This window comes from Ptychodera flava, chromosome 5 (genome assembly GCF_041260155.1).
Source record: "Ptychodera flava strain L36383 chromosome 5, AS_Pfla_20210202, whole genome shotgun sequence".
NCBI classification, from domain to species: Eukaryota; Metazoa; Hemichordata; class Enteropneusta; family Ptychoderidae; genus Ptychodera; species Ptychodera flava.
The window spans coordinates 43,465,901-43,492,604 of NC_091932.1; the positions used below are offsets into that span (position 1 = coordinate 43,465,901).

At 36.7% G+C, this 26,704-nt stretch overlaps 1 protein-coding gene across 1 annotated transcript in view; it reads right to left on the minus strand.

The window, feature by feature from the left end:
- LOC139134031 (BMP-binding endothelial regulator protein-like) overlaps positions 1-20,821 on the minus strand; it is a 39,924-nt gene extending 19,103 nt beyond the window's left edge. Inside the window, exons 1-8 of the mRNA XM_070700880.1 lie at positions 20,620-20,821; positions 18,101-18,125; positions 17,777-17,812; positions 17,416-17,496; positions 12,723-12,800; positions 11,211-11,270; positions 10,617-10,664; positions 1,462-1,694 (exon numbers count right to left, since the gene is read on the minus strand). Of these exons, the coding sequence (XP_070556981.1) occupies positions 1,462-1,694; positions 10,617-10,664; positions 11,211-11,270; positions 12,723-12,800; positions 17,416-17,496; positions 17,777-17,812; positions 18,101-18,125; positions 20,620-20,655 (597 nt within the window). The 5' untranslated portion in view covers positions 20,656-20,821. The remainder of the gene's footprint in view (positions 1-1,461; positions 1,695-10,616; positions 10,665-11,210; positions 11,271-12,722; positions 12,801-17,415; positions 17,497-17,776; positions 17,813-18,100; positions 18,126-20,619) is intronic.
- Between the last annotated feature and the right edge of the window lie 5,883 nt (positions 20,822-26,704).

The following is a 26,704-nucleotide window of genomic DNA, read 5'->3' on the forward strand; positions in this document are numbered from 1 at the left end:
ATTCAAATTTAGCCATTGCTAACATGGAAAGAGGAGATCTAGCAAATCATAGAGTTTATGGGGTCACGCCAGGTCACACAAAAAGTAATGTACCATTACATGGCCATAATTTTACTTTAGTTAAACAATCATCCTTCCTGGAAAGAGGCAAAGAAATCAAAATAAATCATAATAAAATGAATATTAATACGTCGTTAATTATAAATCCATAAAATAGATTAGTATCAGTGAATTATGTTTTAAATAAAACAAAAAACTGTGCGCTACTGTTCCTGCTTGTGATAAATAATGGTACATTGGGTGATAAGGGGAATTGGGTTCGGATACTAGTAGAAATAATTTTAGCACATAAAATTAATTTGAAGGCATAAAATTAATTCGAGGAATGCATAATAAGTTAGTACTATACTATATAACATTTATTTGGGATGACTGCATGAAACAAAATTAAAAATGCTTGAAAAATTATTTCTGGTCTATATAAAATTAATTCAACACACTTAAATTAATGGAAAACAATTTTGACCAGAATTGCCCCAATATACATTATCTCTATTATTCTTCTTAGAATGAAGGCAAAAAAATTATAATTATTATTATTGAACTATTATTATAGAACAAATGTTAAAAGTTGTTACTTAGAAATCCATAAAATAAATAAAAAACAGTAAATTATGTTTTAACATAGATCCTCTTAAGGGTCTATGGTTTTAAATAAAAAAACTGTGGTTTCCAAAATGGTTACCATGGCAACATAAAACAAAAATGATCATGGAGTTCATGCTGTGATAAATACACTTAGGAGAACATTTGCATAGTAACTGGGATTACTTTTAATGGAGTTTGGAAAAAAATTGAAATTTTAAAATGCAAATAGGTTACTATGGAAACACAGGGCAGTAAAAATGGATATCATATTTTGTCTGTGTACCCCAAAATATCCTTTGGCCCTGAATGGTTGCCATGGAAACATCTCACATTAAAATGAGTGTGATTTTTTGGTGTGCTAACCAGAAAAACCCTTATTATCAATTTTTTACATCAATAAGTCTCGTTTTTATGTTCTCTGACCCGAACGCCCCCACCAGATAATTTTCATATCAATCAAAGTAACTTTTCTTGGGATATTAGAAAAACTGAAATTTTCAACCCCTAAAATAGTTACCATGGAAACATGGGGCAGTGAAATTGATATCACATTTGGTCTTTTCGACCCAAAATACCCTTATGGGGAAATTTTCACGGAAATTGAATCTATTATTATTCGCGTTATTATTTCTATATAATAATTATAATTATATTAATTATTATTATTTACCAATTCTAGTGACTTTCTTTGCAGCGACAAAATCCAAGAATGCGACAAACAGGAATATGATAAAGTGGATCGTCGCTGTAATCATAACGTCACAAATTTCGAGATATAACGGACCAGGTAACACACTGAATTCATACACTTACGTAGATGCTGTTGTCTTCTTTCAGGTTTATCGTCTCTGTACCAGCAGTTATCATGACCTCCACAGTCCTTGTTTTGACTTCAGGATCGATGTACCGTTCTTCGAATCGACCCTTGACGTCGAAATCAGGAACACTGCTGCAGTCTTTGACAAGAGTGTACCAACAGAGGCCTTGGAAGTCGTAGCGATGTCCGTCGAAAGTCATAAAGTGTGGGTCGCCTCCAAGGCTACCCTCTGGAAAGAGTATATAGAGCGACCATGAAACAACACCGTAATCTGATGGGCTAATGTCTCTATCAGTCATACAACAACGCCTAGTTCACCTTATAATAATAATAATTTATTCATTTATAAAGCGACTAAATCCACACAAATAGTGTGATCAGAGACGCTGGGTAAAATACAATCAATTTTAAAAAGGTTACAAGAATTAAAAATACCGTCAAGGACACTATGTGCTCACATTCGGTTTGAATTGGTCCATTCGAGAAATATTTAAACCAGGAAAAACAAGAATGACAAAAGCAAATAAGATCTCCAACTTAGGTACTGGAGGTCATCTTTAGGAACATGCATATCAACTTCTATAGCAATGGGAGAAGCAGATCCTAAACAAGCAAATGTCAACAACAAAAAACAGAGAAGGCTTGATAAAAAGAAAAGGTGGGAATGGGCAAAAAATGCACAAGGGATCTGGTAAAAAAGTAATGCTGTATCATCGATTTTCTAGACCCTACCCCCTCCTGAATATCAAATGTTCCACCCCTTGGTATTACATAAGACCAAATGACAGGAAGTACATTTACAACCTTGGAGATTTTTAATTAATGCCATGAGTGTTATCATTCTAATGTAAACAGCACTTAAGTTAGTTACAGATAGTGAAATGCCTTCCACTGTGGGCAGTGATTACAACATCTGGAATTATCCTGGATCCAAATTTCTCATCAGTTCTTGTATGTCTTACATAGAAAAGTTGCAAAAATTGGTCCAAAATGAAAAAAATCACCTCAGCTTTGCTTTCTGGATCAAATTTTCCTACAAATTGGTACCAAATATGACAAAATTATGTTCACAGCCTTCAAAATTGTCTCAAAACATATCCTCGGTTGGTGTAGGTCATTTAAGGTCACAAACTGAGAAAAGTACCAAAAATATACAAATTTTGGGGTTTCCCAACACTTTGAGCAGGAAATTTATCTAATAACCACTTTCGGGACTTTATACCAAATTACAAGGCTATCAAACAAGGGACTTTACACCAAATTACAAAGCTATCAAACAAATAATGTTGAGACAAAGTTTTCTTGACCAAAAATGATAATATTGTCTTAAAAATACAATTTTTTATATTTCAGGACAATTTCCACATATCTAACTATTGTCATCTCTGTATATCTGGGTACCAAATATGAAAGCTGTCTGTCCAGGGGTTTTAAAAAGGAAATACTGTCTAAGATTTTTTGACCAAAAATGACAAAATTGCACAAAAATAGTAATTTTCCCAATTTTGTCATAATTTCAACAAATTAGAAGAGTAACACCCTTGCAAAGAGACAACCAAAATTTGAGAGCGATTGGGCTGGCGGTTTCAGAGAAGAAGAATTTTTACTAAAAATGAGAAAAATCACCAAAAAATTCAGCAAAAATACAAAATTAAGGATATCTTCACAATATTCATAAAACTGTATAAGGTTTACGTAAGGTACTTGCACACAAATTTTCAAAGCAATCAAAAAAGCAGTTCTTGAGTTATTAATTCTTAACCATTTTCACATTTTGTAAGCTCATTTGCATAATTTTGGCAATGCAGACTTCATTTGAACAAAATCCCATCTATAGCCCAGGATGCATCCACACACCAAATACCAAGCTGAAACGTGCAGCAGTTTGCGTGTTTTTGATGTTGACGGACATACTGTACATACATACATACATACATACATACATACATACATACATACACACATACATACAGACGCCATCGACTTCAGCCTATACGATAAACTCACATTTGTTATGTAGGTCATTTCCCCCACACTCATCATGACCTGAGTTCAATTAGTCTAAACATTCTCAAGGTCACTGCCCTTGATGACCTCACAACCTTGAATTCAATTAGTCATGTTTGGAATGTTCTGGAAAGTTGATTAGTTGTGTAAGGGAGATAATTTTTAGAACAGTAATTAGCATGTCAATAAAAGTTCTAGATTGTTCTTATATGCCTTTATAAAAGGGACGTGCTCAGCTTCCAGTCAGACTTTTGGGATCGTGTCTCTTGTGTGTTACTAAACTCCAGCAGTAGTCATTCTCAAGACTTTTCAAGACCTTCACTGCCAACGCTGGATTTATACTGTGGACTTTGTGCAGCTTCAAGCCTGCAAGGACTGTTCATACATCCAACTGACTGTTACAACTCTGAGACTGGAGCTTTGCCGTCCCAGCTGAGATAAGTAGTCTGTACACTTTTAATACTTGTACTCTATCCCTGACTTAGCAATTATTTTATTTTCGTAATAAATTTTGTTTAAACGTTAACTGCTGAGTTCACCCTTTTGTTCGTTTTCTCTGCACGTAACAAAATGGGGGCTCGTCCGGGAGACGAATATTTTGAGCCGTTTGACAACATTTTGCCTACCTTTTCAAAACTACTGTATACTGTGAACTCAGCGAAATTCAATCATGGCGGAATTTAAGCCAGACGAATTTATGGATGACCTTGATCAGGACACATTTAATTCCCTCAGAAAAGACAACCTCATAGCACTGGCAAATTTCCTTAAAGTAGATGTCAAAAGATCTATGCGCAAGCGAGAAATTCAATTCAAGATTGCAAAACATTTAGTTAATTCTGGCCATTTTGAAGAGTCTGCCTTAAAAGATTATGAGCCTGAGTCTTCCTTCGAACTCAAAAAATTAGAATTAGAAATTCAGGCAGATTTGGAGCTTAAAAAATTGGCATTAGAAAAAGAAAAAATACAAATGCAATTACAAATGAAAGAAAAAGAATTGCAAATGGAAGAAAGACAGAAAGAAAAAGAAAGGCAGGAAAGATTAGAAATGGAAGAAAGACAGAAAGAGGGAATTGGAAATGAAAGAAAAAGAATTGCAAATGGAAGAAAGACAAAGGGAGAAAGAAAGAGAGGAAAAAGAAAAGGAAAGAGAATTAGCTGAACATCGACTGCAGTTAGAAATGAGACGTTTAGAGCTTAGAAAGTCAGGAAAATTCTTCCCTTCAGACAATTTTGACATCACTAAGCATTTCAGGTTAGTTCCCCCTTTCCAAGAAAAGGATGTTGATAAATATTTTCTCCATTTTGAGAAAATTGCTCAGAGTCTGAATTGGCCTAAGGAGTCCTGGTCTATGCTTTTGCAGAGTGCTTTGGTGGGTAAAGCCAGAGAAATTTACATTCAGTTGTCAGTAGAGCAGGCTTCAGATTATGATTCTGTGAAGGAATTAATTCTCAAGGGTATGAGTTGGTGCCTGAAGCTTACCGTCAGAAATTTAAGGATTGTGAGAAGGTGAAAGATCAAACTTACGTTGAATTTGCTCGAACAAAAGAACAACTGTTTGATCGTTGGTGTTCTTCGGAAAGGTCAGTCAGAATTATGACAAATTACGACAACTTGTTTTGATTGAGGAATTTAAAAGGTGCATCCGGAGTGACATCAAGACGTTTATCAATGAACAAAAGGCAGATACATTAGAGGTTGCTGCACGTTTGGCCGATGATTATTCATTGACCCACAAATCTTCATTTCTCAGCAAACCATCCCAGTCCTTTTCCTACAGAAACAATGCAGGTAAATTTAACTCCTCCTTTTCATCCAAGAATTTTTCAAAGGACAGTAGGAAAATCAAATGACAACAGTTCACAGAGTTCAAGTAACACTCCCACATCATCAGATCCCAAGTCTCAATCTCCTTCTGACAAACAGTTCGGTACACTTTCTTGTAATTATTGTAAGAAAGACGGCCATTTAATGTCAGAGTGTTTCAAATTGAAAGAAAACGTGAAGGTCAAAGTGGTCAAAGTGGATCTAAGCCCACCGGCTTTATTTCTTCATCAACTCAATTAGAGTCTAATAATGTGTGCAACACATTTTCTGAGGTTAAACCCCTCTTATCCCCAATTAATGAGGTCAAGGTCAATTCTTCTCAAGATAGCATTATGGGTATTTTCGAACCATTTATTCATGATGGTTTTATATCACTTTCTAGTGATTTCTCTTCCGCTACCCTGTCAAAATTTTAAGAGATACCGGGGCTTCCCAGTCTCTTTTGTTGGCAGATACCCTGCCGTTTTCTGAAAAGTCATTTCAGGTTCTAAAGTTCTTATTAAGGGGGTAGATTGTAATGACTACATTCCTGTTCCTCTCCATAATGTCTATTTGTCTTCGGACTTTGTTTCTGGACCTGTGACTTTAGGTATTAGGCCTTTTTTGCCTTTTGAAGGGATTCACCTTCTTCTTGGAAACGACCTTGCTGGGGACAAGGTCATTACTAATCCACTTGTGACTGATAATCCTAGTTTAGATCAAAATCCAGAGCCAATAGAGGAAGACATTCCCGGCCTTTCCCATCATGTACCATTACTCGAGCCATGTCAAAGAAAACTTCTGAGAATCAAAATACTCTCAAAAATAATGTCACAGATGTTGACTTAAATGACACCTTTCTCAGTCAGGTGTTGACACGGATCATTCCGTTATTCCTCGTGGATTTGAAACTTCCAGTAAAACTTCTGCTGACCAAAGTCAGACATTTTCTAGATCAAATCTCATTGCAGAACAACACAAAGACCCAGATATTTTGTTTTTGTTTGACAGGGTAGATGATGAAGATAAAACTTCAGATAGCTCTGTTTCTATTATACAAAATCTGGTATTCTCATGCGTAAATGGAGACCTCCAGATGTTTTGGTTGATGACGATTGGGCTATAAAACATCAAATTGTGGTTCCAAAGCCCTATCGTGCTGAATATTGCGCCTGGCCCATGAAACCCCCTGGGCTGGTCATTTGGGAGTAGGAAAACTTATCATAAAATTCTCAGTCACTTTTATTGGCCTAATCTCAGGCAGGATGTAGCACATTTCTGTAAAACTTGTCACACATGTCAGATGGTAGGAAAGCCGAATCAGACCATTCCAAAGGCCCCTTTACAGCCAATTCCTGCATTTCAAGAACCATTTAGTAGGATTCTAATAGACTGTGTTGGGCCCTTACCAAAAACAAGATCAGGAAATGAGTACATGCTGACAATAATGTGTACATCAACTCGGTTCCCAGAAGCCATACCACTGAGAAATATAAAGACAAAGACTATAGTGAGAGCTTTAGTCAAATTTTTCACTTTATTTGGCCTCCCTAAATGTGTCCAGTCCGATCAGGCTCCAACTTATGTCTGGAATTTTTCAACAAGTAATGGATCAGCTAGGCATAAACAGTATAGGTCATCCGCCTATCATCCAGAAAGTCAGGATGCTCTTGAGCGATTTCATCAAACTTTGAAAAACATGATTAGGACCTACTGTTTTGACACAGAGAAGCAGTGGGATGAAGGAATTCATTTTTTGTCTTTGCTGTTAGAGAGTCAATTCAAGAGTCTCTTGGTTTTAGCCCATTTGAGCTTGTATTTGGACATACAGTCCGTGGCCCACTTAAGCTAGTTAAAGAGAAATTCCTATCAGACGATGATGATTGTCTGAATATTTTGCAATATGTGTCAGATTTTCGTACGAAACTCTCTAAAGCATGTGAATTAGCCAGAGAAAATCTTGAGTCATCTCAGCAGTCAATGAAAACCAAATATGATAAAAGCACCTCAAAACGGAAGTTTGAACCAGGTCAAAAAGTTCTTGTTCTACTTCCAATTCCTGACAAACCACTCCATGCTCATTACTTTGGGCCATATCTAATCGATAAGAAATTGAGTGATTTAAATTACATCATAATAACACCTGACAGGCGAAAACAAAAACAGCTATGTCACATAAATATGCTTAAGCCATATTTGGATAGGGATAATCCTACTAAAACAAAGCCTGTCAGTACAGTCAGTTCTGGCCATTATGAAGATAGTGATACTGAAACTGACTTGAGTGAAAATACTCTAAACTCAAAGCTGGGCTCGGTCAAGCTTCAGAACTCAGAAATCCTGGAGAAGCTGGAGTCTACAAAGTTGGCACACCTCCAGCCAGAACAACAACAACAGGTGAAAGAACTGCTCCATGAATATAAACACCTGTTTCAAGATGTTCCAACGAGGACAAACGTCATCTATCACGACGTTGATGTTGGGGACAGTAAGCCTGTAAAACAACATCCATACAGACTGAATCCAACAAAAGCGAAATATCTCCAGGAAGAAGTCAAATACCTGCTGGACAATGACTTTATTGAACCCAGTAAAAGTAACTGGAGTTCGCCGTGCATACTTGTTCCCAAATCAGACCACAGTTATCGTATGTGCACGGACTTTAGGAAGGTCAACACTTTAACAAAGACAGACACTTTCCCAATCCCGAGGATTGATGACTGCATCGACCGAGTGGGAAAAGCCAAGTATGTGACAAAATTTGACCTACTGAAGGGATTTTGGCAAGTCCCTCTGACGGATCGTGCTCGTGAAATATCCGCCTTTGTTACACCAGACGGAGTGTTCCAGTACAAGGTGATGCCATTTGGAATGAAGAACTCTCCGGCAACGTTCCAACGGATGATCAACGACATCATATCCGGGCTAGACGGGTGTGCAGCCTACGTTGACGACGTCGTCCTGTATAGTGACACCTGGGAGGAACACATCAAGCTCATGCGGAAGTTCTTTGAGAGACTGAGCAAAGCAATGTTGACTGTCAACCTTGCCAAATCTGAGTTTGGTTGGGCAAGGGTAACTTACCTCGGACATACTGTAGGACAGGGTGAGGTAAAACCTGTTGATGCCAAAATCAGTGCCATTTCAAGTTTTCCCATACCAAACTGCAAACGACAACTGATGCGCTTTCTCGGTATGGCTGGTTACTACAGAAAATTCTGTCCAAATTTCTCCACAATTACTGAGCCTTTGACTAACTTACTTAAAAAGAAAGTAAAGTTTGTTTGGTCAGAGCAATGCCAACAGGCATTTGATATACTTAAAGCTTTGCTGCAAAGTGCTCCAGTGTTGTCTGTACCAGATTTCACTTTGACATTCAAGTTAGCTGTAGATGCTAGTGATATAGCTGCTGGTGCTGTTTTATTGCAAGAGGATAGTCATGGGATAGATCATCCTGTTTGCTATTTTTCACGCAAATTTAACAAATCCCAGAGAAACTACTCTACAATTAAAAAAGAGTGTTTATCTTTGATATTAGCTTTACAGCATTTTGAAGTTTATGTTACTTCTTCAAATCAGCCAATAGTGGTTTATATTGATCACAACCCTCTTGTTTTTCTGCAGAAATTTAAAGGCAAAAATCAGAGATTGCTAAGATGGAGTTTAATGTTACAGGAGTTTAATCTTGACATTAGACATATCAAAGGCAGAGACAATTTAATTGCAGACTGTCTCTCTCGTATTTAGAGTTTATTGTTGTTCACTTTCAAGAAATTTTATTGTTGTTCACTTTCAAGAAATTTTACTTTAGAGTAAAACAAAATTTGAGTACTTAAATCCTTTTCAGATTACATTTGTAAAAGAAAGATTTTTCTTTGAAAAATTTTCTTTTTTTGAAGAGGGGTGTGTTATGTAGGTCATTTCCCCCACACTCATCATGACCTGAGTTCAATTAGTCTAGAACATTCTCAAGGTCACTGCCCTTGATGACCTCACAACCTTGAATTCAATTAGTCATGTTTGGAATGTTCTGGAAAGTTGATTAGTTGTGTAAGGGAGATAATTTTAGAACAGTAATTAGCATGTCAATAAAAGTTCTAGATTGTTCTTATATGCCTTTATAAAAGGGACGTGCACAGCTTCCAGTCAGACTTTTGGGATCGTGTCTCTTGTGTGTTACTAAACTCCAGCAGTAGTCATTCTCAAGACTTTTCAAGACCTTCACTGCCAACGCTGGATTTATACTGTGGACTTTGTGCAGCTTCAAGCCTGCAAGGACTGTTCATACATCCAACTGACTGTTACAACTCTGAGACTGGAGCTTTGCCGTCCCAGCTGAGATAAGTAGTCTGTACACTTTTAATACTTGTACTCTATCCCTGACTTAGCAATTAGTTTTATTTTCGTAATAAATTTTGTTTAAACGTTAACTGCTGAGTTCACCCTTTTGTTCGTTTTCTCTGCACGTAACACATTGGTAAAACCAAATGTGAGCTAAAAACAAAACAAAAACAAAAAAATACAATGAATGAGTTCAGTTAAAAGCAGAATTAAAAAGAAATGTTTTAAGACTTGATTTAAAACTTGTCAGGCTTGGGGAGCGACGAACCTCAATTGGAAGATTGTTCCATAAAAAGGGGGCGGCAATACTGAACGCACGGTCCCCATATTTCTTTGTGCGCGACCTGCTTTGACACAGTTTAAATTGGTCAGCGGACCTTAGATTACGGGTTGGGACGTACAAATTAACCATGCTAGAAAGATAAGTTGGACCGAGTGAATGGATACATTTATAGGTGAAGATAAGAATCTTAAAAACCTTGCATTGCTGAACATACACTGTTACATAAGGTTTGGACGACATGCAAGCCTTTGTAATGAAACTCTAATTGGCGGTGCCTTTCATATAGGTAAGGGTAGCAGCTATTCTTTGCACTTGAGCAATGTTTATATGTCGCAAAAAAGCAAGTCGGAATGGAAAAAATCCATTTTGTCTAGAGGCCACAAACCTGTTTGCATTCGGCAAAGGGGTAATTCTTGACACTTTTTCAGTCAATTTTGTACACTTAGTGATTTTTATGCAAGTATTTTATGTTTTCTTGATATCACAAAAAGGTAAAGAAAGAACTACTTTGCCCATTTAAGTTTATGTAAAATGAAAATGTGACAGATCTCCCTCTAGCGCCGGTACGTATATCATAGAAATTACAGGGAGGATAGAATTTAGCGCCACACAAATTTCATGGGCTGGTGCAATCACTCATTTCGAGATCAATCTCGGTCTTTTCTTCTATCTCAGTGTCTTTAATGACTGCAAGATAATCAATATTGACTTACGCCTTATCGTCTTCAAGATCTTCTTCAATTCACGAATTAAGCCTCTGACTGTGTAAAGTGACACGAAAACGAAAGTAATATCGTTATTTGTGATAAAAGGGCATTAGAATCACAATATTATTGTGTCATACAAAGTATGTGGATATTGTAGACAAGCATGAGAAGACAATATCAAGAAATAAAAATACCGTTTAACAAGTGGCTTTTTCTAAACGTGGATGTCAAAATGTAGGATTATTTGCGTGGTGAAAGTAGAGTGATATTAAATTCTGATAAAATTTGAAAAAAAAACGTGCATAACTAAACTGTAAATACAGAACGATATTTAAATTTATCGTCTTGTTCAGTTTTCACAATGATCTCCATTGTTAAATTATTTGTTGAATATAAAAGTCCTTGTTTTCGATGAAATATAAAATTTGATGAGTATTCTTCAGATCATTACCAAATACACATTTATGATATAATTTCATATATATATATATAGAGAGAGAGAGAGAGAGAGAGAGAGAGAGAGAGAGAGAGAGAGAGAGAGAGAGAGAGAGAGAGAGAGAGAGAGAGAGAGCTTCATTCTATTGAATGTGCTTAACTTACGTAGTCTCCTGAATTCCTTCAGAGAGTCACTATGCATCATACTGTCTATTTGATTGTGTGCTGTTCAAAGAAGAAAGTATATACAATACAATATTATACCGTTATCTCAATAGATATAACCAATGTCAACAATATAATACAAGTAGCCTGTATAGATATAAAAATGTCAAAATATTTTACTTACAAATATCTATATATACATATTTCGAAGTATACAGATGTCCTCTTGGAAAATTACAGTGCTCGATACGGAAAGCAGAGCTCTATAAATAACCAAATTACTTCAAGTACAAAGTAATAATATAATACTTCAGTAACGGATATTATTAGTTTGTACTTGAAGTAATTTGGTTATCTATATATACATATATATGTGACATATATTCTGTTATGAAAGATGGATGGACGGACGGACGGACAGACAGACAGACAGACAGGCAGACAGATAGACAGACTGACAGATAGATAAATAGATAAATAGATAGATAGACAGATAGATAGATATGTTGGTAGGTAGGTAGGTTGTTAGCTAAGTAGGTAGGTAGGCTGGTTGGTAGGTAGGTAAGCAGGTGTAGTTTGATGGATAGACAGATAGATAGACAGAGACAGAGAGACAGAGAGACAGAGACGGACGGACGAACGGACGGACGGACGGATGGATAGATAGATAATGATATGAGTTTGCAAAAAGACAACTCTATGTTGAAATAGGAACAAAAAGGAAGAAGATATTTACTTTCATGGCGGGCTTATTTAGTCAAAAAGAAAATGGTCACTGGTAAAAAAAGGGCGTTAATAAGGTGTCATATACCGGATGCAAAACACTATCAAATAGATTAAAGTTCATGAAAAGATCATTAAAAAATTCTACAAAAAAGGGCCTTTTTTGTCAATATCAAAAAAAAAACATTTAAAAATATACAAGCCACACTCAAGGTGTTGTGTCAAGGCAGAATTTCCTGGTGTTTGTAAACACTTTACAAATTGAAAGACGCCACCAAACCATGTGACTTATTTAAACACCTTAACCAACTTGCAAGACCGCTAGCAAAGGTTATAAGTGTAAGGAAAAAAATTATGGTGAAATGGTGAGTTGATTATAGCGAAAAATATTTTTGAATATTATATCATGGTTATTGTAGGTTATTCGTGAATAAAATTGCACTATAGTCCAACGACATGGGACTGATGGAAACGTCTTATTCTCACCTGAAAGCAATTGCGCGGATATTGATGTAGGCCAATTTGAACTCAAATGGTCTCTTTAAGATTTTGAGAATCAAATAAGGCGGTAATGTCACACGACCAGCCGTAATTAAGGTCAAGTACACAGATTCCCATAGACCCTCAGCCGTGCGTCAGGTATCAGAAGCCTTTACGCAGAGGTTTTCTAAATCAAGACTGACAAAGAAATGGATGGGTAAAGAAGAAAATGACGATGCAAAGAAAAACAAACGGTAAAACAAAGAAGGATCCATGCCCATATGGGTTTCAGCACCAAAGAAATCTTACCCTTCACTGCCTCCATTTGAAACTCTCCTTTGTCTTGTAGTTCCTGTAATTTGCCCATCTGGTCAAGATGATGTTCGACTGCAGTAAAATAACAAAATCGACGTTCAGTTAAATCCAATGACGATGACAACATCTGGTGCTGAGAGTACGTACAGAGCAGTATGTTAACTTAATGAGTAAATCGAAATTATTTTAGACTGAATTTCTCACAATCATGTTGTCCCACCAAAAACATTGTATTCTTTTACTTCCTTGGGAAGGCACAAGCCGCATTGATTCTATGCTCTGTGAAAGGACCATACGTCTGCTATTTTGTGAGTGTCCGCAATGACACGCGATGACTATACACGCAGTCAAATATCATAAAAGTACAATTCGTATAGAAGCATTGCATTTTTTCTATCAAGGTTGATGGAGCTCACACTGATTTGCATCGCAAACTGTAACGACATTTCACTGTACACTAAACCTGCCGGAGATTTATCGACAAAGGTTTGGTGACATTTTCCCGACGTCAGAAAGGCAAGTTGTCTAATGCTACAGGGATCATAAATTCTATCGCTATGTAATGTTTATATTATATAAGCCTACAAACATTTAATGTGACATGAAAAGGACATCTTTATCAAAGATATAAACGAAACTAGAATGAATTGTATAGAACCTTCCTAGGGATTTGTGTGATGAATTTCGTTGTAAATAGTGTTATAACAGTGCATAATCAACGACGACTTTCGATGGATAACAAACACATTGTGTAGTGATGGTCAGGAGCAAATAATCTACAAGTAGTAAGTGGCATTGACGGGCGGAAAATATCCAGAAATGAAGCAACACCACTGCTCAGTCACCAAAAGATGATGAGTAAATATTAACATTATTAAAGCCCCACTAGCCGTATCTTGAAGCGATATTTTTATGATTTTACTTTCAAACTAAAATAAGTTTGTGAGAATGAGCTAATTGAGGTGTATACACTTATTATTATATACCTGCGTCTGTAACTTAGGCAGTTTCGTCGTTAAGTAGGTTTCAGTATCAGAGGACGCGGAGTACAACTTTAAATTTTTAACAGAAAATATACTTTTAGATATTCAGTACTTCAAGAAATTAAGAGTGGTCAATCCAAAACCTGTGAATTTGAATGAAATTATGCTACTGACCTACAATTTCTACCACGTGCACTGAGCTGCGAGGGTTGAAATTTCGTTCTGTGCGCTTTGCAGACGCGCTGAACACGATCCTAGTTAGACTCTCCACAGTCCTGCAGTCGCTGTGCCTTGTTTTGTGCGCCGCGATGGGCCTGCATTCGGAGGCTACGCTGTGCTGCTGTGAGAGGACGCACTTCCAGACACAGCGACTGTCGGTTCTTGCAAGGATATGAATATTCATAAGGTAGTGACATCAAAAGAAACACCTATCTTACTGGGCGGAGAGAATATTATACATATATATAGTAGCTAGTAGACCTATGTACGCGGTATGTTTTCATTTGTCATTTTTAATTTTATTTGGCTTTGGTACTTGTCATTTGTTTCTGATTGACGGATGTAAGGAGTTCTATAAAGTACCCGGATCAGGCAGAAATCCGACCGGTCGCTTGCAAGAACGTCCAGACCCTGGGATTCGCGTCGCCTCTGTCCAACTGCTTGACAGGGAAGAACGCGAATACCAGCGTCTCTGCCAGACTATTTCCCAGTCTGCTCGCGAACGCTCAATGCAGTGCGCGACGGACATCCCAAAAACGATTTAATTTTGATTTTTTTCCATGTAAAATTGGACTCAAAGGTGTATTATAATAAGGATACTCACAAAATACCGGGATTTATGTCCTCGTACATCATACGCTTCGGTGTTGTCGTGTCTCGGACAATACCTCCGCTGCACGATGTGCTCGGACATAAATAAACCAGCTGGGACTGTATGTGCAATTATGAACTTGATAAAGATGACAATGCGATTAAATGTTTTTCCAAAACGTTAAATCGCAGCCTTATGCGAAACAGCAAAATCCATGGATATTAATTTTGCATATCTGCACTAAAATCTTAACATAAATTTTTCAAAATGGCGGAAAATCAAAATGTCCGTAGTAATCCTTCAGATGGTAGAATTCAGAGAAAACCAGAAGAGAATAGGAAGATATTTTGAGGTCAAAAAAAAAGTTACAGCTAGTGGAGCTTTAAGTTTCCACTGATACGTTCATAGTGCTGTAACAGTTGCATTCGTTTTTCGGGGAATAGGAGTTAAGGTATAAGTCTAGATCGTAATTCTTCAGTAACTGAAGTTGACACACTAAGATGTTGATCGTAGCACCATTTTAACTCTTCATTTCAAAATGGCAACGTGATACTCTACGTCTAAAATACTAAGTCGTCCGTGTACATTCACTACAAAGTTATATACTTTGCTTAACTTACGTAACTACAAAACCATCATAATCACAAATTGGTCATCATGTGGTAATTTTCTCGCCAGTCTTTGATTGTTTCTTAAGATTAAACAAGGTCACACCATGGAATATACCGTTCTCGATTGTTCTCATTGAAATTTTTACCAATAATTAATTAAAAGTCTGACGCTATCTCCTATCTCCTTCTCGTACGACCTTCACACGCCTTGGCCACTTGAGGGAGCTTCCAGGTAAAATCTCTACAAGGGAGGGCGTTACAGAGCTATCGGTTTGATATTTCCTCTTCCTGTTTTGGATTTAACCATGCCATCAGCAAGCATACATGGGTACAAAGTTTAGCACGAGTGCTTCTGATGAAGACGGGATCAAAATTATAATGAGAAAACAGCAAGGCTTTTGTTAAACAGTACTTCCCCGCTTATGAACCAGCGGACCCTCTAGGGGTAAATTGGTTTTTAAAATTGCCGATATTAGTTAATATTGCAGCCATGGCGACAGACGTTCTCTATATGAGGCATGTACTACATCTACGTGACCTTTGCTACAAGACATTATGTACTACTTCTACGTGACCTTGCTACAATACATTATTTGCACATACATCGTCCATGATCATTTAAGGTAGTATGTGCATCAAAAGTGAATTCCTTAAACTTTGGCTCAAACTTTGCTCAATATTACTTTCAACCATTCTCTAAGCAAAAAAAAATATAAAAATCAGGGGTTACCATGCAAATTTTGGTACCATATCAGAGAGACAAATTACCCCACATTTACCGATATTTAAAATTCGTAATGGCCATCATCTCTGTGTTAATTTGTGGGGAAAAAATAAAATTTTAGATTTTTTTAAAAATTGTGACTAAAAATGTTTCTTACTCCAAGAGCTTTACCAGATGTGAACTGAATGTGCTCACCTGTTTTACAACAAGTTCATTAATAGTAGTACGCTTTACAGAACAATCAGATATCTGTAATATCATTATATGTAGCAGGTTTCATCAACTTTCGCACAGTACTCTCAGAGTTAAATCACTGATTACAAAACATTATTTAATATGCAAATGAGTTGTTTATTAACTTGACACTGCTCAATACTTCACGGGACAATTAGATATCTATCAGATTAACATTTGTAGCATGTTTCATCAAATTTAATGCATTTATTTCGGAGTTATATATGACTAGTTACCAAACTTCATAACATATGCAAATGAGTTATTTATTAACTTGACACTACCGAATGCTTCTCAGTACAATTAGACGTATATCAGATCAATATCTGTACCAGGTTTAACCGAATTAGGTGCCGTAATTTTAGCGTTATATACCTAATTACAAAATTCGTCAAATATGCAAATGAACCCTTTATTAACTTCACACTACTAAATGCTTTACACCACAGTTAGATATCTGCCGGATCAGTATCTGCAGCTGATTTCGTCAAATTGGTGCATTTATTTCGGAGTTATATGACCAATTACAAAACTTCATAAAATATGCAAATGAGCTATTTATGTACTTTACACTGCCCAATGCTTCTAAGTACAATTAGCTATACATCAGCTCACTATTTGCTGCATGCATCATCAAATTCGGTGCAGGAATTTCAGAGTTATGTCACTAACTACAAAAGTTCATTAAATATGCAAATGAGCAGATAATTGACATGGCACTCACAGTATCATCATAATGTTCTGAGATTGTCATCTGTGAGAAGTTTCATGAAATTGTGTGCAGTATTTCTTAATATATGTCGACACTGCCATTACTGTCTCCAAAGGGAAACCATTATATGAAAAAAATTGATACGTCATAACTTCATCAATATGCAAGCCAAAATCTAATCAGTTCTTGCAAGTAGCATATCGTACCTGTCAACCAAATCTGACTTGAATCTGTACAGGCGTTTTTGAGTTATCGTATAAACAGGCAGACAGACAGACAGACACACACACACACATACACACTCACTCTCTCACACACACGGACAGACAGACAGACATCGCTATGACATTAGCTCACGTGTGTGAACACGTGAGCTAAAAATGAGCCTCCACGAGAAGTAGAACAGAAAAAAATTGCAAAAGTTTGGGAGTCCGAATATCTGTCCACCAGGCGCATTCTACCTTAACTCAATTCTACGCTAATTAGACTTCAAAAATAGTAAAAAAGAGGCATTATGGACGGTCCATAATGATGATTTTCAACTCACAATGCATCGCCTAAAAGTTTCAATTTTTAAGTTTCGTAACGTGATATATTAAATGTAGTTCTTACATTTTGCAAGTTTGCGCTCGATTTGATCACGCGGAAGCTCCTCTAACTCTGCCTCTTTCACCTCATCCAGGTCCTCTTTAGCTAACAAAAAGATAATAGCATTGAAATAGTGAGAAAACAGTATTCTATGATTCAAAGTGAATACCAAGTACAAAATAGGTTTTGGATACGCGTTTTTACTGCTGTAATCAAAGAGTCAATAAAGAATTTCAAATCAAAGAGTAACAACAACAGTAGAAACTATTAATTGCAGTAGTAGTAGTAGTAGTAGTAGTAGTAGTAGTAGTAGTAGTAGTAGTAGCTGCAGTAGTAGTGGTGGTGGTGGTGGTGGTGGTGCTAGAAGAAATCGAAATTATCTTACCTATTCTCACTGCCTCTGCTAGGTTTCTTGGAGGACCTATTGAAGTATAATCGAAAGATTATGAAAGATTGCTGCATACTTACATAGTATCAATTTATATTTTCAAGTAATCCAATATAGAAAATGAATACATTCCCTCAGCAGCTGCATGTAAAGACATTGACAACAATGTTTTATGCAATGTTCTTTTCTTTCTATACTGCACTTTTCAAAGTGTATTGTTATGCATAAAAGTGATATTGGGTTTAAAGACATCATTAGTTGTTATATCTTTGTCTCAATCTTTAACGAAAAGAGGGAAGTAAGTGAAGATTTTATTTTTACCTGCCGCAAACGACTGCTTTGCTATCTGTGAAATGAAAGAATCAGTTGATAGTTTTAAATGTTAGTCAAATACTGAATTTTTGACTGTTTATGGTATGACTACCATTGCATACACACAAGTGGCAGAGTATTATATTTTACAGATATTTCAAAGTTTTTGAAATATTAGAGTTTTATTATACGTAGCTGGAAATTATGTTAACAATATTTTTGACACTTTCTCATGTTTTGAAAATATATGACACCCTGACTAACCCGCGACTTCAATCTTATCGCTGCGTTAACGAACCGCCTCGATGATCTTATCATTGCCTTAACGAACCGCCGCGAATTGCGTTTACAAACCGCTGCTATGATCTTATCATTGCGTTTACAAACCGCCGCGATGATCTTATCACTGCGTTTACAAACCGCCGCCATGATCTCATCCTGGAGTTTACAAACCGCGGCGATGATCTTATCAATGCGTTTACAAACCGCCGCCACGATCTCATCATTGAGTTTACAAACCGCTGTGATGATCTTATCATTGACTTACATATCGTCGCGATGATCTTATCATTGAGTTATCAAACCGCCGCCATGATCTTATCATTGAGTTTACAAACCGCCGCCATGATCTTATCACTGCGTTTACAAACCGCCGCCATGATCTCATCATTGATTTTTCAAATCGTCGCCATGTCTTATCACTGCGTTTACAAACCACCGCGATGATCTTATCATTGAGTTTACAAACCACCGCGATGATCTTATCATTGCCTTTCACAAAGCGTCGCTAATATCTTATCATTGAATTAACTAACCGCCGATGGTCTTGTCATTACGTTTACAAAGCGCCGTGATAATCTTATCATCGGGTTATCAAACCGCCGCGATATGATCATATCATTGAGTTTACAAACCGCCGCCATGATCTTATCACTGCGTTTACAAACCGCCGCCATGATCTTATCACACGGGATCGACTCACACAAATTGCTTCCTATTGTACTCTCTCCCAATGCATTTAGCAGCATTGCACACCTTTTTATCCAAAGATTAGTACATCAATCATGAACGACAATGTTTAGTTGATATTATGGTTACAAAGTGCTCTTGCAATTTTTAATTTCGATTCTTTCGGTTTATCATTCGTGTCACACGTGACAAACTAGGCATCCCGTGAACGAGAAAAAACAGTAGATGAAGTGAAAGGGAGTCTGCAATATATTTATCATTCATTATGTTTACTTCAGTTTAGCGATGAAAGCTCATATGATGAAATGTCTCGATTGTATTCATTTACGATTTAACTAATGTACTTGTTCGTAGCCAGATAAACCCGAAGCACTGGAAGGGGTAAATAATATTTTGCTGCTCATATTTTTGATCCGATGTGATTCTGTTCACTTCTGTTCACTTCTTTAATGGTAGCCTTTGCAGAATGCCAATTGAAGAGATAACAAACGTTTGTTGCTGATGCTGATTCCAGAAAGACTTTCCCCTTTTCAGAATGACCTGACATCAATGAATCAATGGGATAACAACTCAATCATTTACAGCTTGTCTCTACCGTAAATAACAAATCTGTTTGCTTAATCACTATTATCCGACCCAAATTATATTAAATAATTGTGTGAATTTCATAGGTGATTCAGTAAATGGCAGTAGGTGAAGAGGAAATAGTCGAAAAAATACAATCACATTCAAATTGTTACAAACAGTATTCTCTCGCGCGAGATAAAGTTACAAGGACAATGGAAGCAGCAAAAATAACCGATAACCAAACCTATCATTTGGTACAGTAAACGAGCTTCCACATATGTTCAGTTTTCAGCAAATACATAATCCGTCGTGAACTTTTCTTGGAATTCTCAGTGATTTGATCACTAGTAATCAAAGAGCTGACTGTTGTACACAACACTGTCATGCCAAGGTACGTGTCACTGTGTAATTATTCGCCTCATTCCATGTTTCTTTCATTACTATGGCTTTCTACGGGTACCGTACTTGCTGATAATCGTATCAAAGAAACTGAAATGTAAACCGCAGATACTGTTATCGTCAACGTTCATTGCACAGCACAGCAACAAAGCCATATTTTTGCCTTCATAAAATGTAACCAAAACAAATCCAAAATTTTTGATCAAAGATTGTAGCTTATGAAAAGTGTTGCCCATTTGGTCCAAAATTATAATTACAGGAAAAAAAAATCATAAAAAAGTAGTAAAATATTGCAACAAAATTTTAGTGGGAAAAATTATATCACTCAAACATTTAACATCTATAAATAATAATTGGTACTGACTAGCGCAAGGCTACTATTGCTTAATTATGGCTTTCTTAACTCTTATTTGTAAATGTGATAAGTTATTGTAGCTTACACACTATAATTTGTAAATTTGTTCAAATGCGAAAAGTTACTGTCACTTAAACACTCTCATTCAAACATTTTGATGAAATTCGAAAATTCATTGTCACTTCAACACACTCATTTGCAAACTCGTGATCTAATTCGAAAATTCATTGTTACTTACACATAGCAGGACAAGAACAAGCGCAAGGCACTTCATCTTTCAGTAGTTTTGGACGACAATCGGAAGACTGACAGATCAGAAGACTGACAGATCAGATGGATATAAATCACTTCACGACGGCAGAGACAGTCGTCAGTGAGCTGTTGCAATTCCGAGCTGCCTTCTTAGCTTCAATCGCAGGCTTTATATCTGCGTTAAACTTCAATTTTATTCACAAATCTATGCCAATCAAACTCTGAAACATATGTCGGTAATTTTATTGGTAGTCAGCAAAACACCACATAAACAATCTTCCCAGTGTGTCGTCACGACAGCTGTGCCTTAAATTTTTAAGAGGGGTATTTACGAGGGGCCAAATGTGAAATAATGAGTTTACATATTTACATATCGCAGATAGAACAGATGTAATATATATATATATATATATATATATATATATATATATATATATATATCTCGCAGATATCATATCGCAGATAGAACAGATGTAATATATAATGTAATGTAATATGATATATATATATATATATATATATATATATATATATATATATATATATATATATATATATATATATATATATATATATATATATACGTTATTGTCCACGGTTCTAAATTTCACCTGTTTGAGCTGTATTTTTAGAGTCAGATATTTTTAGTACGTCATTTCTGTATGGTTTGCACTGCCACCTTTCCTACACTTTAATATGCAAATGTCTTTCAAGTATAAATAAGCCTCTACGTTGTTTTGAAACAATACCCACACTTTGACCATTCGACTTCTGGGTTCGAAGGAAAGCGGGGCAGTTTCCTGCTCGCCTTTTTTGTAAGTTGGCGCAAATTTTTATTTTTAACTTTTACACGTTTTCCAGTCTCTGTATGATTCAATCCTTTTTAGCATGTGTATTTTACTTTAAGTTTGTCGTTGTTATTTTATTTCAGATTGTTTTAACCTTGATAAAGTGGGATTACTCCCACGAAACGTCGGTGTAATAAATTTTATAAATGAAGAGCTTGGTGTCCTGAGTTGGTGCGTCTTGACCTGCTTTGTTATATATATATATATATATATATATATATATATATATATATATATATATATATATATATATATATATATATATATATATATATATATATATATATATATATATAGTATAATCAAATCGCATAATAAGAGAGTAATCACCGGAGACCAACTAAATATCGACCAGCGGGTGACAAGTATACATGCTCCTTGAAGGGCGCCTTTCAAGTCAAAGGTGTCGTTTAAAAGGTCAAGGTATCAACGGGGACAACATGGAGAAGGTTTACACCTGCCTCACTGACAACACCTTCAGGACACGCTGGGCTAATCATATGCAAACTTTCCGTAACAAGAAATATGGAACTGCACAGAGTTGTCAGTTTATTTGGTCACTAAAAGACGAGAACCAGATCTTTGACGTCTCCGGGTAGATTACTGACGACGCATAGAGTTACTTTAACATAAGCAAGCGACGCAATCTTTGTATATCAGAAAAGGTGCACATAATCAATAAATATTATTTATGAAACAACTAGAAATAGAATAGTACGTTTCAACCATATAAATGACAGTGCAGAGCTAAAATTCCTTTTAGTTCTGTCTGAAGATTGCAGGATGCACAAAACTGCAATAACAGATATTATTACTTTGTACTTGAAGTCATTTGTGTAATTTATAACGCTCACGCACACACGCACACACGCACACACACACACAATGTAGTCGCAGTTTGGTAGTTGTGAAAACGCAGCTATCTGTGGCGGGTCATCAACAGGTAATATTTAAACTGGTCAGAGACGTATATTACATTACATACAATGAACGGAAATAATATACTAAATATTAATATGAAATCGTAGAAAAAAATATATCTCATAATTGCATGATTTTGGGTTATAAATTACTCACAATTACACAGGGTAATCTTTTCAACAATATGGCCATCCGCAATCTTGTACGAAGCGCTCACGTTGACTTGAGCGAGAACTGAAGACTGATCGACTGATTCCGGCCATAACTTGATACGATAGCAACGTTGACTCAGCATCAGCGCAGTTCACTTCAGAAGCAATACATCAACAGCACATTGTAAAAGCTATCGAAGAAGACAGTTGAGCCAGATTGGCACCAATAGTGAGGATCGGCGTGCCGTTACATGTATCTTCCGCATTTTTCGACACTGACAAAAATGTTCCAATTACCAGTCAACAGTAATCATTACATCAAGACCCTGTTCCAAAAAATCGAAATCAAAAACGAAGAAAAAGAAACCTTGGTTTGATAATTCTTGTTATTCAGTACGCACAGAGTTAAACGAGGCTTGTAAACTTTTAAGTCGTTTCCCTTGTGATCCTTTCATTAGAGGTAGATGCTTTACTTTAAAAAAAGCATTATAAAAAGCTTATCAAGCAAAAGAAGTATATTTACAAAAAGAACTTGCTTGAACAGTTAGAGAATTCTCATTCGGAAAGTACGCAGAATCATTGGAAGTTATGGAAAGAAATCATAGTTGGTAGTGTTACTGACAGAAGTGACGCAATAAAATTTGCATTTTTACTAGGAGGTATGAACATGGAGGCAGCACACAGACTGTGTACTACATGGCATGAGCCATACTTAGAAATCCTTCAGTCCATCGGTGAATGTGATAGGTAAGAGTTGTTTTGGCCGGTTTGAAGACAGGTGCAGACCGAGATGCTTTGTGGCGGAACTGATACTGGACCCAGCAGAATTTTGATTGAGCTGATGTAGGCTAGGCTGAGCTGGCTTTTAGCGGAGTTGGTTTTTGGCTGAGTAAGGTCTTTGTCAGGTAGACTTGTTTTTAAACCGAGTTGAAAATGAACCGTATGCAAGGTCAATTGATGCTCTGCAACCAAGAAAAGTCGTGCAACTTGTTTATGATATGCTTGCCTCTTTGACCATGATGTGATTCAATTAAGGGACTGGTCAGTTTCTTCGGCCTGGGGGGCCGGTGGCTTATTTTTTGCCGACATCAAAAAGTGGCTGACCCCCCTATTCCAAATTTTGAAAACAGGATGACCCCCACCCCCTATTCCAAATTTCGAAAACAGGGTGACCCTCCCCCAGGGGCGCGACACAGGTAAAACAAAAGGTGGACATGAATTATATATATATATATATAATATATATATATATATATATATATATATATATATTATATTTTACATATATTTATATTTTAAATAGTCATTCTATGTTTTAATTAAATTGTTGACATGTCAGTTGTAAGATAGGAATTTCAAAGTGTCAATTTGTGAAATATTTGTGCATGTTGCTTTCTCATACTGAATTCTCATTGAGAGAACAGAAAAATATCAGGAATTTGTCATCCTTTTCATATGAAATGCAGATTTCATAATGGTACACTTTCACTTAGAAAACATCAAGATATATCTGATTTATTAAAGTATGGCGCCCGAAGGGCGCGCAGAAAAATATGAAACATCCTGATATCTCTGATATATATGCCTTGTATATTAAAGTCATACACCTGAAGGGCATGCTGAAAAATGTCTGATATATTCAAGTAATGAGCTTGAAGAGCACGCTGAAAAATATTGAACATATCTCTGATGTATGTATGCTTGATATGTTAAAGTTGGGCGTGCTGAAAAATATGATTGATTATTAAAGTTACGCGCCCGAAGGCCGCGCCGAAAAAATACAACTGAATGATGAAATTTGTGGCTGACACTAGCATTTTAGGCAATGATGAGCCTGTGTCAAAATTCAAAAACACACTGACCCCCCCCCCCATTATTGGGCATTTCAAAAACATGGTGACCCCCTATCACCAAAGTCACAAAACAGGGTGACCCCCCCCCCCATGAATCCACCGCCCCCCCCCCCAGGCTGAAGAAACTGACCAGTCCCTAAAGGGCGGTGGTCGTCGGAACGACGCTCAAAGGTCGCTAGGGACCCCTACGACCAATATAAACACTGTATCTAAGCTAAGTTGGCGATTGATGAAAGTTAAAACTTGTTTGTCTTAATGTACACAGTAAAATTTAAATGTCGCAGCTATTTTCACATGATGCATCTATATATAGTGCATGAAATACATTGTTTGTAAACAAGAAAGTTGCACGTGCGCAGTTCCAACGACCACCTCCCTTTAGGTAAGCCCAAGGGCGGAGTTGTATACAACATAAGTAAGGTTAAAGATCTTGATCAGGGCCTGGCCTTGTCGAACCATGGACCCTAAAATGATCTAAGGTTGAACCTTATGTCGTGACTATGTAGCAAGTCTCGGGGCCCGTTTGAACTGTCTAATCAAATGGACAGCAAGCGAAATACACCACGTTAGCTTAAACTAGAAATTGAAAAGCAAAACAGAATGTCAAAATTGTCGGTTTACGAGTATATTGGGTTATGTCGGGTCAGAAGGACAATCGTTGACCATTTAAATGATAAGTAGTAAGCATTGTATTGTCAACATTCAGTTAAAATAGCATTACGTCCGAGTAATTTTGTTTATTCTATGACAGCGTCGGAGAGACGTAAATACAGGCCTGGCCAAAACAGTTTTCCCCGCGGCCCACCGTATATTTTCATTTCATAGTATTAACGGAATAAATCTACTTTTCTATTTGTCCTCATTGCTTTGGTATTTTAAAGTGTCGCCCAAATGACTTGATATTCTGGTTGTTTTGTGACTAGTTGCATGGATTTAACCCGGCCGTTAGGTCACAGTGGCTACATCGAATGTAGTTCGCTGAACAAGTTTAGAAAGCAAACTGCTAAGTACTAAATTGGGTCAGGGATGAATCAAGTAAAAGGGTCGATTTTAGCATTTATTTGTACTTTCATTCAACACTATTGTAGTAAAGCCACATGACTTAGGCACTCAATGGATAACGTACGTCACCTGCGGTAGGTTTTCATGGCTAATGCCTTGCCCTCGTTAACTGGCAGGTAATGTTTTTTGTGAACAAACAAAAAACCAAAAAAAAAGAGTACACTCGGATCGTCTTCACTTAATACAACACCCTTTTCAAATAATGTACTCCTTACAATTAAAGGTAACCCCAACAATTAAAGTCGTTTGTTGTGGCTTCACACAACGTACTTTTGGCGACAGGGAAAAATCATGCCGTAGTTCCAACTTCACATCGAAAGTTTTTCCTTCCTTGTACAATGCTGCACAATTTAACATGAACACACAAAAAAACCCCAACATCTGTTTCTTGTGTCAATTTAATAATGGAAACAGCGCAATCCTTTCATCCCCTAAAACGTAGTTGAAAACATGAATGTAATGAAATCAATAATCTAACAGTCTGCATGATGTCAGCTTGGACGAAACTTCCATAACTCATAATCGGGTTAAAATTCCTGTCGGCAATTTTCAATAAGCTTGTCATTTTGTGAATAGACATCGGATGAGAGAAGACATTTTACATTGGATAAAATCATAAACCACGAAAAAGTAAGCTGTAGGTGTATTTTTTCACCAACATCTGCTTCGGATTGATTGTATGAGTTTTTCATTCCCACAGCATATCTTCATTTATGTTTCGATAAGAGCACATCAACAAGGAGTGCCAACAAAATGCACGCTCGCTCCATTTTAGCACAATGCTGTCAGACTTTTTATGACCCAAATTTTAAGAATAATGTGAAGCTGCCCCACGGTGACTTTACGCTTTACAAACCTCTTAACATTGGAATATTTGAAAAAAGTCATCGCTTTGCGACAGAATGGCCTGGTACATAGCAAAGGACATCGTCCGCTCGCACGGGTCCGTTACTTCCTACTAACAGTTGTTGTCAATTTCTTCCCGTTTCCATTACGCAACCAGTGGCGCTTTACAAATCAATACCCTCAATTTATGTGGAAAATTCGATTTAAAGAGACTCATGTTTTACAACCTAACGAAACATAATCATTAAATAATTGGTTATGAAAACGCGACGTGATCACATGTAAAGAGTAGGCACTGCCCCTACAAGTACGGTGTCGTCTGCTGGCCTGTATCATGGAGAAGGAAGTGGAACAGCAGTTCAAGACACTAATGATGACATAATAAGGAA